The following is a 17,836-nucleotide window of genomic DNA, read 5'->3' as shown; positions in this document are numbered from 1 at the left end:
GCAGCAAAGTTGAGCCTACTGAGAATAGCAAGGCGTCTTCTTCTTCTTCTTCTTCTTCTTCATCCTCCTCTTTGCTTCATACGTTTCGTGACTGCTGTATAGCACTCCTCGAACGAAGATGCCTCAATCCGACACTGCAATCCATGACTACTGGCTTCCAGGATATGGACTTTCTCGACATATTGTACTTCGACATATCCAGTACCACCTGGGGCCTTCTGCTACAGTGAGACCTTACTCCTACCACGTATGAAGGCAACTTCCCTCTCTCCGATGTGCAGACACTCATCGCCACCAGGGTCGCGAAGGCTACCTCATTAACGGGCGGGAATTGACAAAGGTATACATCAATTTCCCTTCCCGGTGAGAGAAAGCTGAACATTCCCAGGAGCAAATCGACGACCTCAAGCGACAGTCCAGGGAATACGAAAAGCAGCAGACGATCCGCATGTCCGGGAAACCGGTTGCAAGCACAGACCCGGCTGAGCCTGACATCAACGAGCCCATCGTGGTGACCGTCCCTGGTCGACGAAGCAATTCGTCCTACTCTTCGACATCGTATGCACCATACCATCGATTTCGGTGACAAGGCACGCTTGATGATGGGAAAGCGCGTAATGCTATTCAACGGATATACTCAAACCATTTGAAGCTGATCAGGTTGTGCCAAAAGCAGCGCACAACCATCGTGGGACAGCACATCAAGCTCAAGATGCTTGAGCCAGGCTTGATATACCTAAGACCGTTGGGTTGGCGTGTCAAATGGTGGCGCGCCGGTGATAGTAGCTCTTGAGCATAGAAAATTGCAAATGGAAGGTTGCCCATACACTCGTTCGTACTTTGCGATATGGGGGCCGGGTTTGGAACTGTATCCAGAAGCTTATGATGAATGATGGCATGATGGGGGTCGGAGTCGCGAGGCTGATTTGAAACCGGGCGGACCCGCTCGTGCCGACAGGGCCATCGTAAGGAGGAATTGGAAAAGCTTGGATGTGTTGTCGTGGCTTCAATGAAGAGCATCGAATAGGCATTTTGGGCGCAGTTCCTGGCAGCATAGTGACGCGAATGAGAACCTGCAGTCGAGTCCAGCGGTGTATCCTCCAACGGAGAGTCGTAGCTGATGACATTGCATTCGACCGGTGACCTTATCCACTCCTCCAAAGCAATTGGCGACGGCATTTGTGACCACCTCACGATCCTCGATAGGTTGTGTAAGTCCACGGCCCGACCAGAACAGGCACATGGTAATGTCTTTCTCCCTTTTTGACGTAGAATTTGACCTCGACCTCTGGCCAGAAGCTCTCCACATTCTGGCTCTCATACCACGGGCCAACCTCGAATTTAATGCTCCAGGGTATGCGTTCGCCAGGACCAAGCCAATCCATAACCTCCACCAGAGTCTTTCCGGTAGATGGCGCAGGGTTCCATTCTTTTACGCGCCCATCATTATTGGTTATAGCGGTGAAGCTCTCTGCTGATGAGTACAGCGAGTTCTGCTGTAGTAGAGTTAAGGTCGCTTTGAGGCCGGCGGCAGGAGTACCAGAGAGCGTGTTAAGGACGTGACAGGTAATCGGGGACGACATGATTGCGGATGATAGAAGCAGAAGGAATTGTAGAGAGAGCAGTTTGTAGAAGGCGCAGCACGAAGAGATAATAAATATGCTGCGACATTTCGACGCGGCCGGAGCAGGCCGATGATGGACATCACAATCGTATGATGATGATGGAAAGCTTGGGAGATAGTTTTATCGTCTGACAAATATGATTAATTATTAGTTTGCCAACAATCACCGTGGAATTTGATATGGCCGCTCGTCAGATTTGTGTCTGACTGGACAAGTTAGAGAAGACGCGTTAATGTAGATGCAAACATCCCACAAGTACGAAAACCTCTCGAACAGAGCATCATTCATCGTACAAATGTTATACTAGTATGCTTTCCGCACGGCCCGGTGTTGTCGAGCAAGGACACTCCGGACATTAGCAATGATCTCGAAAGCCAACCTAGGCCAGACTTCTCCAGAGCTCACCTCGTTCCAAAGCTGCTTTATCAAGGCTACAGGACTGCATGGCAAGCGTTACTGGCTACGAATATATCTTTCTTGATCCCAAATGGACGGCAGTATCCCTGGCTCCATCGATGGTGATGCTTTTGTCATTGTGTATTAACTAAGAACATGTACGACATGAAAAATAGCAATAGCTCTCCGATGCAAAATGCACCAAGCTGGCTTTCTCTGTGTCCAGCCCCATTACTGACCAGATACCCATTTGCAGCGAACAAGACAGAAAACATTCCATCAAGCTAATTGTCCTCTGACCACACCAGGGACATATTTCATCGTGTGCGCGTCAGTGAAGAAACCGGCGGGGTTCTCCTCAATCTCCTTGACCATGAAGCCTGCACCAGTGTCCACTCCGTTCGACAAGATACCAGTTTCGAAAGGCCCAGTCAAACAACCAACAGATCGGCGAACGACGGAGGGATCGTCGCTAATTGGTAGTGGGTTGGGGAAGGCGATCCTTGGAGGACCGCTCGCGCCTTTGGCAGCCTCGTGGATATGAGTCGCAGTCTTTGCAGCGGATTGGTAACCACCAGTAACTCCTTTCAGGGTGATGTTCTGGGTTTATTGTTAGCATGTGAGAACTTTCCAGGAATTGAGAGAGGCGAAACTAACATAGCAGATGACGTCCAACTCGCTGTTTATGCCGTAGTTGTAGTACCCGATCGCACCAGGTTCGCCGGGAGTCGGAGTGGTGCCATTGACTACCTGGTCGGGTGTGGCAACGACGTGATATACCGAAGTAAAGTGGAAGGGCGATTTGTTCTCCTTCCAGGCAGTCCACTTCTCGCCTCGGGCATCAATTGGGCTCGACGACACGAGTCCAACCAACGTCGCTGCCGCAGCGGAAGCGAAGAGAGTAGCCTTCATTGTCGAAAAAAGGGGTCGTCAAGGCGCTTTTCCGTGAGTAGTTCGTGATATTTTTCTGGCTTTGAAGAAACTAATCTTTTATTGGGCTCGATTTGGGACTTGATGGATGAAGAGAAATTCACCCCTCCATGCGACGGCCCTTGCCATTATTTATACCTTGACGCGGAAGCCTACGAGGTACACAGTATGAAGCTTCACCTTCCCCAGGAGCCCAATGCGGCCCGCCCATGATGTTGTTGAGCAAATTCCAAATATTCTGAGACATCTCGCGGGTACAGCTTGTTCCGTAAAGTGTTGTTCAATTAGCTCCCTTCCATCCATAGGTACCTACCGTAGGTATGAGAGCAGACAAGGCTTGGGATGTCCAATAGTCAGAATTGGCGGAGGCGGAGTCATCCCGTGATACTTCCTGGGAGCATTGCCAAGGCCCACGATGTCATTGGAGCGGGACAAGGAAGATCAAGAAGATGCATCGAGTCTAGGCAGATGATGGCAGTAGCCGAATGCAGGTCGATCCAGATTCTTCAGGACTTGTCGTCGTCTTGGAAGACCTCCAGATCGACCCCGAATATGGGAATTTGGCCTTGGAAATTCCGTCGATCATCTGTCAACTAGTCAACTCCGCTTCGCCAATCTGCCAGCATGAGATCCCACTAACTCAGTCAGTCGACCGTGCACTGGCTCCATCGTCGTGGACCACTCAGGTCAAGAGATATATGACGATCTCGGTGGCCATTCAGACCCAAAATTGTGGCTGAGTCGTTCCGCGGACGAGGCTGTCATGATGAGGTTCGAACGTGCATTTCAAAGAAAACACATGCTGGGCACCCACGGCACTGTACTCAGTCGTCATTCCTGACGCAGCATGCCCACCGTACAAGCTGGGCCCCCACGTCGACCGAATGTGTACCACAGTATCGTGCCTGTCAAGCCTTCTCCATCAGAAAGATGGAATCTTCTATTCGGGGACACGGGCACCACGGGTCACTTTGCATGACCCCACCCATGCCAATACCCGATCACAACGTTTACCATGATGTGCTCGATCATACCAGGTCGGAAATTGTCCTTGCTGCTGGCCGTGAGGAACACAGCTAACGACGGTCCCTGCAAGTTGTAATCGCCAAGCAAATCAATATTGCCAAAGTTGGCTTCACGTCATGCGCAATGGGAAACACTGAACGAATGAATACATACGACGCGTTGCTATTCAATCTGGCTCACCAGCAGCTCGATCTCACCTCGAGACCACCGTAGATATTGCTCTCACTTCTTGACCTTTTCAAATCCCACGAAATCGGGAAGGGTGGCCCTAATCTCTGCATGGTACGCAGGTATTCCCCCAGCCCAGTTGGTCTGTTCGAAAGCCTTGTCGGGCTTACTGCCACCCATGTACGTAGACTTGGTGGTTGGGAACAGGCTGATATCAGACAATGCGTTGATCTTCTTTTTGTAGGCCGCCTGGGCCTCGGCCGTGGGATTGATGTACTTCAGACCTTGGCGTTCAACCTGCTTGATGGCATCAACAATCCATCGACCTTGAACCTCGACTGTTGTTGGGCCATTGCTCAGCAGTGTTGGTCCCCTACAATGCGTCAGCTAGTATGCTCATACCGACAGAACCACAACATGCAGGATATGAGGGAATAGGGCTGTTGTGCCAGAGTATACTTACTGAGGTCCGTAGAGATGGAACATATTGGGATAGCCGCTGATGGTTGTACCAAGGTACGTGTAGGCAGCCTTCTTCCACTCGTCTTGAAGCAAGGTGCTGTTGATGTTGCGCAATCCCATTGCTGTCATCCCACCTAGAAGGCACATGTCAGCTCACGAAGCTCGACTGTTGCGCACATAACTACCTGTCACGATATCAAAACCAGTGGCAATGCAAATGACATCAAATTCGTGTTCGGTGCCATCTTTCAATTTGATTCCTTTTTCCGTGAACTGCGAAATGGGATTGTTCTTGATGTCGACCAGCTCAACATTCTCACGATTGAATTGCTCATAGTAGTTGAGTTCGAGACAAGGACGCTTGACGCCGAATGGGTGCGGTGGCTCCAAAGGTGCGAGGAGATCTCGAGTTTTGGCATCACCCACCCTGTAACGGACATTTTTGGCCCAGAAGTTGTAGGCCTCACGGTTGGCCTTCGCGTCAAAGAGGTAGTCCTTATAGTTTCCGAGCCAGAAGCGGAACCCACCATCTGCCCAGAGCTTTTTGTAGAAGGCTTCACGTTCGGCAGGAGTATCCTCAAAAGTACCCTTTTCGGAGAAGGTGTACAGAAATCCACCAAAGCATTTTTCGCGGAGGCTGAAGAGCTCCGGGTACATTGGCTTGAGCTCATTCTGCTCTTCGGCTGTGAGAGCCCGTTTTCTCATTGGCACGGCGAGATTCGGGGTACGCTGAAAGACTTTCAAGCTTCTCACGTTAGGACCCCATTTTTGAACACTAGAATGAGTTAATTCTTGAGACAATATTCCTGGATTGGAGATTTGGGTAAGTACATTTGCACACCACTTGCACCCGTTCCAATCACACAGCACTTCTTGTCTGAAACATCGATGTTGAGATCGGGCCAGAACGAGGAGTGATGGCAGATGCCTTGGAAATTGTCGATGCCAATGAATTCATCGGGAACATAGCGTTTGGCAGCAAACCCAGCAGCGATAACGAGATATTTGGTCTTGGTAGTACGTCCATCGGCAGTCTTGACGTGCCAGCGGCCTTCGTCAGTGTTGAACTGGGATTCGACGACAACACTATCGAACGCCGTATGACTTTTGATGTCCAAGACTTTGTCGCAGTGATCGAAATATGCTCTGAGGTCTTCGTAAGTCGGATAGTTGGATGGCCAGGTCCAGTCCTTGTATGTCTCTGGGATGGACAGTTGATATTCTGGGATCTTGTATCATGTCATTAGGTCACTCTATGACCATAGATTCACGGATAACGAACCTCGGAGTCGACCATTGCGCCAGGGTAACAGTTCCAACGCCATGTTCCTCCAAGATCGTTGCCGGCTTCGTAGATGACAGTCTTGAAGCCCGCCTTCCTCAATTCGTAGAAGCAGAAGACTCCTCCAAAACCACCACCAACGACAAGGGCATCCACCTCGAGATTGTCCGCATAGGGACCGGTCTTGGATCTCCTGCGTCCATAATCTCGAAGCTCGGTGGTGATATGAGGCATTGTGAATAGCTAGCTTGACTTTGCTGCACGGTAAGTACTGTTTCAGACCACTATTCCCCGCGGAGACAACAAAAGCTCTCGAAACCATTTATACGGCATCGGTAGTGACATCGTGCTTCGAGGCACTGAACAATATCCCCACCTTGTCATCTCGATTTGCGGATCAGCTCAGCACACGGATCCGCCAGAGTTGTGAGCTGTGCACCGACGTGCTTCTCCGCAACAGCTAGCATCATCAGTTTGCCAACGGCCTGTGAGAGCCCCTGTTTGCAAGCTAAGCAAGACATCCCGCACCCTTGTGCTCACAGCTTGCTGCCATACAAGGGACAAGGATGTGTCTTCCCCTCTCTCCTCCTATTTCTCCGCTTCACATGCGGAACCGCCATGCAACAACGACGACAACAGCGACAATGCCCGTAACTTGCAACGAATCACTTGCGATCTCTCTCTTACCTTTGCAGTTCTTTCCTCCGTGCGGAGTGTCACTGGAGAAGGGAGTGCAATGTCCCTAAAGCCATTCGTCGTAGGAGTAGACGCGGTTACAGAGATCGATGTGGCTAGCGGCGATTTGGAAACATGTCGCTACATTACGGATCTTATCAAGAGATCCGTGTGACATAGATGAGTGTAGGTTGATGCCGAGGCAGGAGATTGAATGAAGCGAAGTCGACTTTCTGTGATAGATACGACGTTCACGAGGCCTACTGAGAAATGCCAAGAATGCGGCAGGCGGTGGTATGGGTCGATGTACTACTGCGGACTGCATTTACCACAACAATCGATCCTTCCCGCCTTGTAGACACGCTCGAGGACATCATGAAAAGGAGCTTCACTTGCTCGATATCCATAGTTGTTTCGTAGTTGCTTCCAAAGCTCGCAATGGCATTCTCAACTACCTTTATATTGGAGCTATTCTTGGACCTGCAATGATGAATACTTTTCTCTCAGGGGTGAAAGCTGTCAGGCCTTGCGTTACGCGTCTCGCAGACATTTTCTCAAGAACTGCGCCGCCAGATATGCCATATCCGACTTGTTCGCCAGATTGAGTAGTCCCTCAATACAGTAGCTGCATCGCCTCCTGGCCAGATACTTCGTATCATCGGAGATCGACGAGGTCCTGTCCCGCCATTCGTTGGAGGAATCTAATTGACTGACAAAGACATAGCCCGCTCTGCTGAATGATTGAATGAGTACAACGGTCCATGGCTCTGACAACAAGGCAACTTGGTTGACCGGGTAGGTGAACTCTCGTGCTCTGGGAAATGACAGACTTGGACCATGCAGGGAACATCGACACAACTCGGAAACAGTGGTTGCATTCTTCCTCCTCATGTCGTTGGAAAAATCCGTTACCCGTCGTACATGTCGCTGGAAGGCTTGACTTAGGCCAGCACCATCCATTTCCTCGACAACATCAGCAAGCAACATGGCTCCTAGATGCCAATGTCCGGCCAAAACGATGTACCAAGATTGGATCCGGGGTGGCAGCTCGTGGTGATTGGCGATGCATTGGGAAATAAATTTCCCGTATGATCTGTTCCAATAAGCATATACCCCGAGTGTGTCTTCTAGCGCAGATTCAAGTGCGTCGCCAGCAACCCGTCTGGACATCAATTTCTGGATTCGGCCCACCTTGCGGAAGAGGAGGACCTTGACTGGCGCCGCGTCGCACAGGATTGCTGCGGCCTCCTCCAAATCGAAATGCCACTGATCTTGACTCTGAGCTTGCAGACTTTGAGGACACTCTTTGTCAAGAAACAACGTCCCCCACAGATCTCTTGACAATGTTTTATGATGTCCCACGTCCGGTGAAACAGGTTCCCATCCATCTAAGTCAAGAGCCTCGGCGGAGTAGTCGAATCTGCCACTCCAATCCTGGATACATGCGTCGTCAGATACGTCCCATGGATCGGATGTGTCAATGCTACTGTCCTCGTCCGACACGACCAAAGGACGTTGTAGCATCGCCGCGGATATGGTGTCGAACATGATGGCAAGCCAGGACAGAAGTTTGAAGGTCTCGCGATGTTCACGACTCGGGACGAGCCTGCGAGCCGGCGCTTGCTCTAGACCGAAATGCCCATGGGGACGCAGAAGCTTGGCTCGTTTGGTCTGCTGGCGCTCGGATTGTTCCCATTTCCAGCGAGAAGATATCAATTGTCTCGACGCTGCTTCCAGAAAGATTGGAGGACCGTCTGCATTCAGGATGTCTTGCAGTTTCTGCCACTTGGTCAGAGCCTCCCCTTCTTCTGGCAGCGTTGTCAGCTCGCTTTGGATATCACGGGCTGCGCCGTCTTCATTGAATCCCGATCTGCTCAAGTCGTGCGCCCAGTCTTCGAAGTTGAGCGGCCGCTGAGTCAGTGAGAAGATGATGTTCGCAAATGCCACTCGGTAGGACTGAACACCCGCAGCGTTTTGCAATGCTTGCCGCGCCTGGTTCCACAGCATTTCTTGAACAGATCTTCCAAACCCATCAGCAGATGGAAAATTCATTTCCTCATGCATACTTGACATCGAGGCTGCTGATGAGGCAAGGTCTCGCATATTACCCCTGGCACCAGCCTGGGCCCACTGAACTCCGAATGCCATAACCGCAGCGTGCAATGCTTTTCCGGCGACGGAATTCTCTGTTTTACTCAAACTTTTCCCAGGGATATCATTCATGAAACGATCCAGGTTACACACTCTTGTGTATATTCTGTTCGACCACTGGGTCCCCCATACGCCGGAGCCGCCGTTCGATGACATGTGATTGGTGCCGGAGGGCTTCGAAAGAGTGTAGGGGCAATTCCTCTCCGTCAGCCAACACGACAGAGCGTTCTCGAAGCTGTCGTGATACACTCGCAACCAATTTTGTGCCAGCAACCACCGGTTGGTGCCCGATGCTAAGTCGTCCCTGTGCAGTAACAAAGGTGAAGCTTGGCCGTACAAGAAGTTGGAACCTGATGCTCCGTCCCAGTCAGCAAATCCAAAGAGTGTACTCTCGCTCTCGGGTCCGCAAGATCTCGCATTGTTGAGACCTGTGTCGGCTTGCGAGAAGTCGAGGTCGAAATCTTCGAGATCTTGGGCAGTCTCATAAGGAATGTGGATGCCGCTGATCGAATCCTCGGCGAGCATGTTATCTGTCCACCATACCGGGACCGAAGCAGGCTGCTCTCGGTCATGGAGTGGACTTTCTCCTTGAGCCACCTGACTGTCTCCGTGGCCGAGGATGTCCGGAACCTCGACCCAGGAATCTATCCCAGGATCATCGAGATTCGGATTGAAATCCCAAGTCTGTATTTGTGGATTCGATCCCGAGAAGCCTGGTGTACTCCGGACAGTCGGAGCCTGTGTCAGTTGAGGAGGACTGGTTTGCGATATTGTCCGTTGCTGTGGCGGTTCAATGCTGTCGTATTGCTGCTGTCTTTTCTTACTGGCATTGGTCGCCTTTGGCAGGACATCTTCGAGCCATTCAAACGTGCAATCTCGGCCCGTCTTCTGGCAGTTGGAGCATTTCGATGCAGAACTTCGCAGCCTCTCTCGCTGTTCCGCAGGCTTCATATATGAAGGCTGCAACTTCACTGCACCTACAACGGGCGCCTCCACTCGATGAGCAGCATCGCAAGCGCGCTTGGCTTTCCGACATTGATCACAGCTGCTGTGCTGTTTGCGACGAGCCCTCTTGATCACGACATTTCGCTGTTCCATTGTGGAAAGACAACAAGGTGACTTGAAGTGGGGATGACCGCTCTGGCTTCGGAGGTGAAGTACACTGACACATTTGTCGGTCATGCCCATGACAAGTCCTAGATAATCCGCCATCGATCTTACCGGCTTGTCCGCTCACCTCCCGCGAGCCGGTCAAAAGCACGGTCTGACCGAAAGGGAACGCCACGTCCTTTGGACGGCCAGGCACCTACCAGGGCTCTCAAGGACACTGTGCTTGTGCCGGGTTAGAGACGTACAAAACTGCTGCAAATATTTCCTTCTCCGTTAGAACTCGATGGCGAACAGGTCTTGCAGTATGAATCTACTCATTACAGTACGGTCCAGAAAGATATCGTCCCAGAGGTCAAGAAGAGTACTTGATGATAAGAGGACATCCGTAGTATCCCAGGGTCAGACCATGCCATTTTTCATGGCCCGTACGGAGACTCGCCAGTTCGTCCGCATGGCCTCTATCCTCAATGGCTCTTGACCCCGCAACGAGCAACACAAACGCGGGGAAAAGGGATCATTGTGCATATCGAGATGATGGGCCTTACCAGCAAAAGGCACATATCGACAGTCTCTCCTCCTCAGGTTGCCGACCTCTTCCGATCGAGGAAAAACAAGAAAGAGGGGTACTTTGTAGGGCCGGGAAAAGTTGTCCAAACTGAATGGTCAGCTCGAAACAGTCTAGTCTCAAGACAACAAGTCCATCACTTGAGGTCAAGCTGTGAAGGAGGTGGACAATCTACCCGCATCTTCCAGAAGGAAGCAGATGGACGGGTGGCACTGCCAATGAGCCGTGGTTGAGGCAGAGATCACATTGCTTTTCTGAGGCCAATATTAATGGCACTTCTTGATCGGCGAAGCGGCTTGGTGCCGAGAACCAGCATCACAAGGAGAAGTCACTGATTCCCCAGCAAGCCTCGTCCGTCACTGGCTCCTTCTTCGTGGACATCTTGGGTTCGATCTCAAAGAGCATACTCTGTGTTTTATCCATCAGCCGATCGCTGATGGCGTCTCGGGCGAAAAGGTTTGCGGCTGAAATAAATCAGACCAGCCGCTCGTGAGGCTTCACAACCCGGAGTACTGCAGCCATTATTGCGCTAGGAAGATATCGTGCGGTCGGCCATTGATTCTAAACCTCAAGGTACCGCGACTTACATTAACTGAAAGATGCGTTGCAGCTCGTGTTTGACAGCAGCTCAAGATTGAGGTGACAACCAACAGCAGGTTTGGTCCAGAAGACTAGGTTTTTTTGGACGAGAATTTTTTACCGTTCAACTGCTGAAAGCACCTGCAGTATGCCGAGTATGTGGACACTCTTGTCCTTGTTGCAAGTTTTGTTGCCATCAATAGCATGTCAGCTTCTGCGAGGAAAGACAGGCGGTGAGCCAAAGCAGCTCAGCGCTGCATGAGGCCGACGGCTTAGAAGGGTTTCCTGCAGGGTACTTACCTACTCCAGTGCCTTTTCGTTGACCACCATTTCCGGCCAGGCAACATTTGCGAATTGCCGAAGAAAGAATATGCATGTTATCCGATGGCGGTCAGAGTATGCTGTAGGACCTTGCATTTATATGGAATGGACATACTTGTCGTGGAGCCATAAATCTGTCTTCCCTCGAGTCTCGCAGTCCGGCTGTCTCCTCATCACCCGATCTTATGCCGGCCATCCTGGTTCATGCGGCTCAAAGGCTCACCGGCGCAAGCCACAAGCAGCCATAGGGCATTTTCAGGAGTGTGGACGAGTTGGCGGCGTGCGGAAATCGCGTGACAATGAAGAGCATCTTCTTTGGTCAAGTCTCGTCCAGATTTCCACGATACGAAATGCCTGGGACGCACCACAGACTCCCAGGATATCAAAAGAAGCCTGTCGGAGGCGAAATATGCAGACTAAGAGGTGACAACTATTTGACCCATCCGCTCCCGAACACCTTTGCCCCGGCACGATGCCTCTCCTGAACCTTCTTCTTTGGTTGCGAGCCGGGACTAGCGCCAGGCAGGCAGAAGTCTCGCCACTTAGCAGGCACCGATCGGCAGAAGCCACTGAATCCCCCAGGAGGAGAGTGCATCACAATCCTGGTCGGCTTTCTCATTACCTGGAGGGACCTTTCTCACCCCGTATAGGCTGAGAAGGGTGCAGATGGGTGCAGATAGTACCACCCCTTCACCTCGACGAACCGGGTCTTGCAGGAGCAGCACATGCCAGGTCAATGCTAGTGGACTCTCCCATACGCAACGAAGCTGCTGTCGAGTGCTGGCTGTCACCAGGGGGTTGCTTCTCTTCGGGGTGCTTGTAGCCACAACGCACCCTGTCTCACCTCGTGATCGTGTTCATGCAGAGACCCCAGTCTCCGCTTGCTTTGTGTTCGGCTGCCTTCTTCAACGAGCCCTTCACATCATGACAAGTTGCGCCTTTGCAACGGCTACCGAAAGAAACCAATGCAGACGCCCGCGGCCCCAAAGCGTCCGTCATTTTCTTGACTGTTGAAGGATGCTTGTGCAAAAGGCAACCAGCTCCACCTACATCCGACGACGCCTCCCTAATTTCGCGGACCAAGATATGCCTGTTCGAGCTGAATCTGCAGGCATCACGGTACACGATCCTGTCTGAAGGCATTTCTTCAGCACTACAAGCTCCAGACAGCATCATTAAACAGCTTCTACTTGTTTGTTTCGGTCCAATATCAGCTCCCAACAACCAGGCATCTCCACGATCCATGGCTGGGCGGTGGCAAGCAACCGACATATCACTCATTTTGTACGAAGAGCCCGCTATCTGCGAGTCTGCGACACCACTTTTCAGAAGTGGGTGGGCATGCGCCAACCCACAGACCTGAATTGTCGAAGAACCCGGGCTGCTCGATCTCTAAACCTCGAACAGTCGTTTTCAGCAGTAGTCCTGTAACATCCTCTGTTCACAACTGAACAACAAACGAAATCCTGGCCTCTAGCAACCTACAGTTGTGCCCATCATGCCTTCACCGGGTCCCTTCCCTTCTGAAATCGCAGCCTGATCGTTCTTTTAGTGCATGCTCTATACATCCCGCTCCCGTCTGTGACCATGCCGGCGAGTGGGTTTCGAAGCTGCAGGAAATGATCAACGCAGTGCATGAAGATGATTCGGTTGAACATTGAAGATCCTTCGTGCTTACGTTTTGAAAAGGATTTTTGTTGTTGATGGACTTATCTCCGTGGCTGGGGTCGGCCAATACAAGATTTTGTTGTTGGCACATTTCTCAATAGCAGGAGTAAGAATGAAGACTGGCTATTCGATATATTTGCTTCTACTGGACCCGAAGGGAAGCTGAAGCGTTATCATAACCTATTGGGCGTAGCTGTGAAGATTGCCTGTGACGACGGCGTGTGCAAGCAAAAGGAAGAGATTAGCAATTTTAGGCGATGCAAACATCTACCAATATTACCGCAGATGTCGAGTGTTTGCCATTCTTGTACACTGGTTGGATGGCTGTCGACGGTTTACATTTCGCCCTACTGTACAAATACCGGGGTGTATCCTTGCATCATCATCACCATCACCATCACTCGCCAAAGTGTTCGGAAATATGAGGCCTCAAGTGAAGCCAAAGACACTGCTGAAGCTTCTGCACCCAGCTCGTCAAGCCATCAAGCAGTATGCACGAGCAAACATGAACCTTCCGGTACCGCCGTCTTATCAGAACCGAGCCGTCCTTCTACCACGGGGAACTCATCTGATTGTTTGGGGTTGTGACGACTTCATCTGCCGAGCTTGGAATCCTTAGCGAGCAACATTCAGCTCGCCACTACCTAGACTTGACCCCTCGCACATGAACGGTCGAGGCAGTCCCAATTCCATATGATTTCCTGCAACATAGAGCTGCCCCAACCGATGTAAATCCACCGCAGTCTTAATTCACCTATGATCATTCTGAATACCACTTTTTTTCCGCGTATGAAAGAAATAGGAGCTGTTGCAGAAGCTCCCAAGAAATTTTGGGCATCGACCACCGGGGGTCGTCTGGTACAGGTACAAGGTGGAATGTATCGAAGAAAACCGTCCACTGGAGGGGTGTATTCAAGAAAGGATAGGCCGTCGCAGAAGGTCAAGGGCGTCGATGTAGCCTCTGCCAAGGACGATTTCACATCATTTGATCTTGTGTCATGCCACCAGTAGCTTCTTGACCTTCCATTTCGTTCCCGTTGGCGTTGGTATACTTGACAAATGTCAATCCGAGGGGACGACCGCCGTACATGTAGCCGGTGAACTTTGCTATAAGAGAGTTAGCTTTAATCCTCAACATTGACAACAAACTCACAGATGGCAGTCTCAGCATTTTCTGGGCTGTCGAACTGAACCACTCCAGTTCCCTTGGATCGTCCGTTCGCCTCGTACTGGATCTCTGCACGTTCGACCTTGCCAATAGTGGTGAACAGTTCGACCAGATCTTCGTTGCTGGTGGACCATGGAAGCTGAAGATTGTCAGTTGGAGCGCAGGCAAATGAGAGGAGCATGATACTCACGTTTCGAACGAAGATGATCTCACTCCGTTCACCTCCATAGGTGGCGTTGTCGGTGAAGGGGTTTGGCGCAACTGGCTCCTGAGGAGCACCGGGGCCACCGTATCCTCCTCCCCCACCGCCACCACCACCACCGTAGCCACCTCCATATCCACCTCGTCCATAGCCACCGCCTCCGAAGCCTCCGCGCCCGCCAAATCCTCCTCTGCCACCACCGAAACCACCGCGCATGCCGAAACCGCCTCCATAACCCCCGCGGCCACCATAGCCACCACCCATGCCAGGTCCACCTCCTGCGTATCGATCTTCACGAACCTCGAGGGCTCGACCGTGCCAATCGTAGCCGTTGTATTGTTGGATAGCGTTGCGAGCATCGTTAGCGGATTCGAACGCGACAATACCAGTACCTTTTGGTCGACCTGTTTGATCCGTGTGGACATCGGCCCGGATGACACCTCCTTCCTGTGCTATAACATGTGAGACATGTCGTCAGTGCTTCATCAGAGGTGGAGACATACCAGCGCCTCGGAACAAATCTTTCAGGTCTTGCCAACCAACGTTGAAAGGAAGCTGTTCGGACGACATTAACAATGACCCCCAAGGCAAAGCTTACACAGGAGTGAGGAAACAAACATTGGACACGTAGAGTTGACGGCCTCCGCCGCCACCACCACCGCCGCCATAGCCATCGCCGCCGTATCCTCCCCCGCCGTAACCTCCTCGTGGAGGGCCGCCCATGTTGCCTCCGCCGCGGCCTGGCGGTCCGATGAATCGAGGTTCAGTTTCGCGGTCCTAGTTGTAAAACGCCGCAGTCAGTGGCGCAATGACAAGAACAGACAATAGAAGGATTGCATACCTCGCGCACATAGACGAGACGTCCCATCAGGCTCTGATTGCTGAGTGTTTGAATAGCTTGTTGGGCTTGATCCCTAGTTGCGTATTCCACAATCCTGCAACGACAGTCAGAAGACGATGCGCAAAACAAGGTAGTAACAACATACCCGCATCCCTACAAAACCCGTGGACCAGGTCCAACCCGTCAATCCAGCGTCCAACAAAATAAAACCAAAAAAGAAAGACCAGTAGAACCAGCCGCATCACACAATGGCGCCCACCTTCGACATTCCATTTGGAAGTAGTAAGACATCAGCAAAGAGAACTTCTCCAGCTGTTCCTTGGGTCAGCCTTGACTTGAAGAAATTGTCTCTCAATGTAACTGACCCTGTCTCATGAAATCTTTGAGATGATGCCATTTGACGTCGTAAGCCAAATTGCCAACATAGACTCGGCGGTCTTGCTGAGATGATTCGCGCACCGATTGCATCATTTGCTCTTTTGCAGCAGCACGATCTTCGGTGGATCTGGGTGGTCCGCCGCCTCTACCGCCGTAGCCTGACCCTGCGTATCCTCCTGACGAGTTTGGTGCACCACTCATGGGACTTCGGGATCGGCGTTCACTGCGTCGGTAGTCGTCGCCTCGACTGCGAGAGCGGCTACGGGGAGAGTAGGAGCGTCGGGTTCGTCGAGGGCTGCGCGAACGGCGACGGGGTGAGCGAGATCGGTCTCTCTGTTGGGGATAGTCAGAAAAATGTCTGGTCAACGTGATCATACTGCGCGCGAAGTGAGGTTGAATTTAAAGGATGCGCAGGTGAAGTGAAGACAATGTCGCACGTGAAAATGAGGGCTCGTGTGATTGTTGGGCAGGTGAATGTGCGGTGAATTTCGCCTATTCGTTTCGGTTGTTGCTGGTGAAGGGCATAAGGCGGAAGTGGAGTCCCAGGCCAATTGACAATGGCTTCAAAGTGAATTTGCACTTCACCTCGATTCCGATTCGAACCATTGACGGTTTCGATCTGTACGCGAGACGAGAAATTGTGTCACTTACTGTACGTCCAAACAGTTAGCCAAGTAACAATCTCAACCAAGAAATGATCGGATGATGAAAAGAACGGTGAAGGATGAGGTGGACAAGGACGAGATTGACGCAGCGAAGGTGAACAAAGCAGAATTTAGGGCAAGACAGGGTGATGAGGCCACGGGCCAATGCGGAAAAGGGAAGGGCAAAACTGGGGCAGAGGGACTGATGAATAGAAACGCACCCATGATGAATGACTGCCGAGAGGTAGCTGCGGCGGGTTTCAACTGTTGAGCTCTACGAGATCAGGATTGCATGCACGAGAATGCAGGAGGAGAGGGGTCTGGAGGCCAGCTAACAAGGTTCCTCGAGTTGTACAAGGGCTGTCAGGACGGTTCTGAGAACGCGAGCAGCTCGATTTGTCTCGGTGAATGTGGAGCGCGTCGCAAAGCCACGAAAAGATCGGAGATAGAGTGGCAGGATTTTGTTCGAATCTGACAGAGCCTCAGCGTTGGGCGTCTTGAGGACAGGAAGTTGCAGGACGCACGTCTTCCCGGCTGCAGCTTGACTGTATGGTCGGATAGAATTTTCGCAGAGCGAGCACAAACAGTGAGAATGGCGGGGCCGAAGTAAGAACAAGTTAGAGCGAGAGCTCCAGTGGAGATGAGTTCTCGTAGGCTTGCAACTTGCTGCTGTGCACAGGAGCTGCTATTGGATGTCGGCGTCTTGATATGGTGTGCGGAGGAGTGGTTTCTTCCTGCAGTATGATGCGGTAATGGGAATCCCTGTACGCGCAATGTCAATCAGCATCATTCTCAGCATCTTTCGACTTTCTTTCTTTCTCCGGTGCGTTGTTTGCCTTTCGCCAACCTTCGACAAGGCAGCCTCGGCTTGTCCAACCTGGGATTGGTGCAGGTTCTTTGAATCCTTTTCTCTTCCAAAGTTGGGGGATAACTGACCAATCCGAAACAGCAGTCGCAGAAGACTAGGGGTCTTGCGTCAGAACAGTTCGAGCAAGGGCTTGTTCGGAAGGAATACCCAGTGGAGATCGTGGTGCAGGGAGGTACTGGGTTGGTGTTGGATGTCCCTGTTTGCGATGGAGTCAGCAACAAGCACTCGTCCTTTTGGGGCCTAAACCGCAAGATGGGCCCGTGTGTCCGAGCAAGGCAGGGGATTAGAAGGCGCAGGAATCGGGCAAGATACCGTTGGGAGGGCGAGGGCTTCGATGGCTGCAGCTACTTGCGGACACGGCGCAGGAAGATGGGTGAGGAGAGGTGCAGGAACAACGTGTGTGACGGGCGCGATTGGAAGTTGGAAAGAGACGTCTGTTCCGTGAGTGGGTGGAGGCCTTGGCGGCTAGCAACAAGGTGACTCGGTGACTCGGTGACTGTGGACTGTCGAGCCTGCATCGATGCACTCTACTCTGCCTGTCAACACTCTCTTCACACTTTTAATCCATCACATATCTCCTGCCCACTCACACAATATGCAAGCCACTGGCATCCGCCGTCGCATGCCCCTGTTCCCCTGGAGCGAGATTCATTCCAGCCGACAATCAAGGAGCTACAATTTTTGGTCAGCCAAGCTCGTGCTTTGAGTCTCTATGAGCTAGGAATGCACATCTTTTTGAGTTGTTGCGATACGACAATTTAGCTGCAGCCTTTGTCT

The 17,836-nt window shown here is 51.7% G+C and overlaps 5 protein-coding genes across 5 annotated transcripts; all 5 read right to left on the bottom strand.

Annotated features, from left to right (window-relative positions):
* Positions 1-624: 624 nt before the first annotated feature.
* Positions 625-1,179, bottom strand: PV05_09370 (uncharacterized protein; the record flags this gene model as incomplete). Its single annotated transcript, XM_013455701.1, has 1 exon — positions 625-1,179. One exon carries the CDS (start codon positions 1,177-1,179, stop codon positions 625-627), a length of 555 nt encoding a protein of 184 aa, XP_013311155.1.
* A 1,121-nt stretch (positions 1,180-2,300) lies between these two features.
* On the bottom strand, positions 2,301-2,933 carry PV05_09369 (uncharacterized protein; the record flags this gene model as incomplete). Its single annotated transcript, XM_013455700.1, has 2 exons — positions 2,301-2,621; positions 2,679-2,933. The coding sequence occupies 2 exons, from the start codon at positions 2,931-2,933 to the stop codon at positions 2,301-2,303; spliced, it is 576 nt and encodes a 191-aa protein (XP_013311154.1).
* Positions 2,934-4,131: 1,198 nt separating this feature from the next.
* On the bottom strand, positions 4,132-6,311 carry PV05_09368 (uncharacterized protein). Its single transcript, XM_013455699.1, has 5 exons — positions 5,890-6,311; positions 5,439-5,836; positions 4,793-5,382; positions 4,609-4,741; positions 4,132-4,518 (listed from the first exon to the last, which is right to left on the bottom strand). The coding sequence occupies exons 1-5, from the start codon at positions 6,121-6,123 to the stop codon at positions 4,200-4,202; spliced, it is 1,674 nt and encodes a 557-aa protein (XP_013311153.1). The 5' UTR covers positions 6,124-6,311; the 3' UTR covers positions 4,132-4,199.
* Positions 6,312-7,095: 784 nt separating this feature from the next.
* Positions 7,096-9,813, bottom strand: PV05_09367 (uncharacterized protein; the record flags this gene model as incomplete). Its single annotated transcript, XM_013455698.1, has 1 exon — positions 7,096-9,813. The coding sequence occupies one exon, from the start codon at positions 9,811-9,813 to the stop codon at positions 7,096-7,098; it is 2,718 nt and encodes a 905-aa protein (XP_013311152.1).
* Positions 9,814-13,201: 3,388 nt separating this feature from the next.
* On the bottom strand, positions 13,202-17,786 carry PV05_09366 (uncharacterized protein). The gene is made up of 14 exons (XM_013455697.1): positions 17,650-17,786; positions 17,372-17,586; positions 17,207-17,255; positions 17,128-17,153; positions 16,716-16,953; positions 15,535-16,662; positions 15,429-15,481; positions 15,315-15,322; positions 15,170-15,263; positions 14,947-15,105; positions 14,832-14,883; positions 14,317-14,780; positions 14,112-14,265; positions 13,202-14,065 (listed from the first exon to the last, which is right to left on the bottom strand). The coding sequence occupies exons 6-14, from the start codon at positions 15,920-15,922 to the stop codon at positions 13,935-13,937; spliced, it is 1,503 nt and encodes a 500-aa protein (XP_013311151.1). The 5' UTR covers positions 15,923-16,662; positions 16,716-16,953; positions 17,128-17,153; positions 17,207-17,255; positions 17,372-17,586; positions 17,650-17,786; the 3' UTR covers positions 13,202-13,934.
* Positions 17,787-17,836: the final 50 nt, after the last annotated feature.

This window comes from Exophiala xenobiotica (assembly GCF_000835505.1).
Source record: "Exophiala xenobiotica strain CBS 118157 unplaced genomic scaffold supercont1.6, whole genome shotgun sequence".
NCBI classification, from domain to species: domain Eukaryota; kingdom Fungi; phylum Ascomycota; class Eurotiomycetes; order Chaetothyriales; family Herpotrichiellaceae; genus Exophiala; species Exophiala xenobiotica.
The sequence above is the reverse complement of the archived record's forward strand: the minus strand, read 5'-3'. Positions and strand labels throughout refer to the sequence as shown.

What these genes read in the sequence shown, in the direction of transcription:
- PV05_09368 (XM_013455699.1), bottom strand. Translation starts at nt 6,123, where the DNA reads ATGCCTCATATCACCACCGAGCTTCGAGATTATGGACGCAGGAGATCC. An exon ending in GCGCAATGGTCGACTCCGAG is followed by an intron (nt 5,837 to 5,889) that starts GTTCGTTATCCG and finishes ACATGATACAAG; the next exon opens with ATCCCAGAATATCAACTGTC. An exon ending in TTCCATCTCTACGGACCTCA is followed by an intron (nt 4,519 to 4,608) that starts GTAAGTATACTC and finishes GACGCATTGTAG; the next exon opens with GGGACCAACACTGCTGAGCA.
- PV05_09366 (XM_013455697.1), bottom strand. Translation starts at nt 15,922, where the DNA reads ATGATCACGTTGACCAGACATTTTTCTGACTATCCCCAACAGAGAGAC. An exon ending in GTCAACTCTACGTGTCCAAT is followed by an intron (nt 14,884 to 14,946) that starts GTTTGTTTCCTC and finishes TCGTCCGAACAG; the next exon opens with CTTCCTTTCAACGTTGGTTG. An exon ending in AGATCATCTTCGTTCGAAAC is followed by an intron (nt 14,266 to 14,316) that starts GTGAGTATCATG and finishes GACAATCTTCAG; the next exon opens with CTTCCATGGTCCACCAGCAA.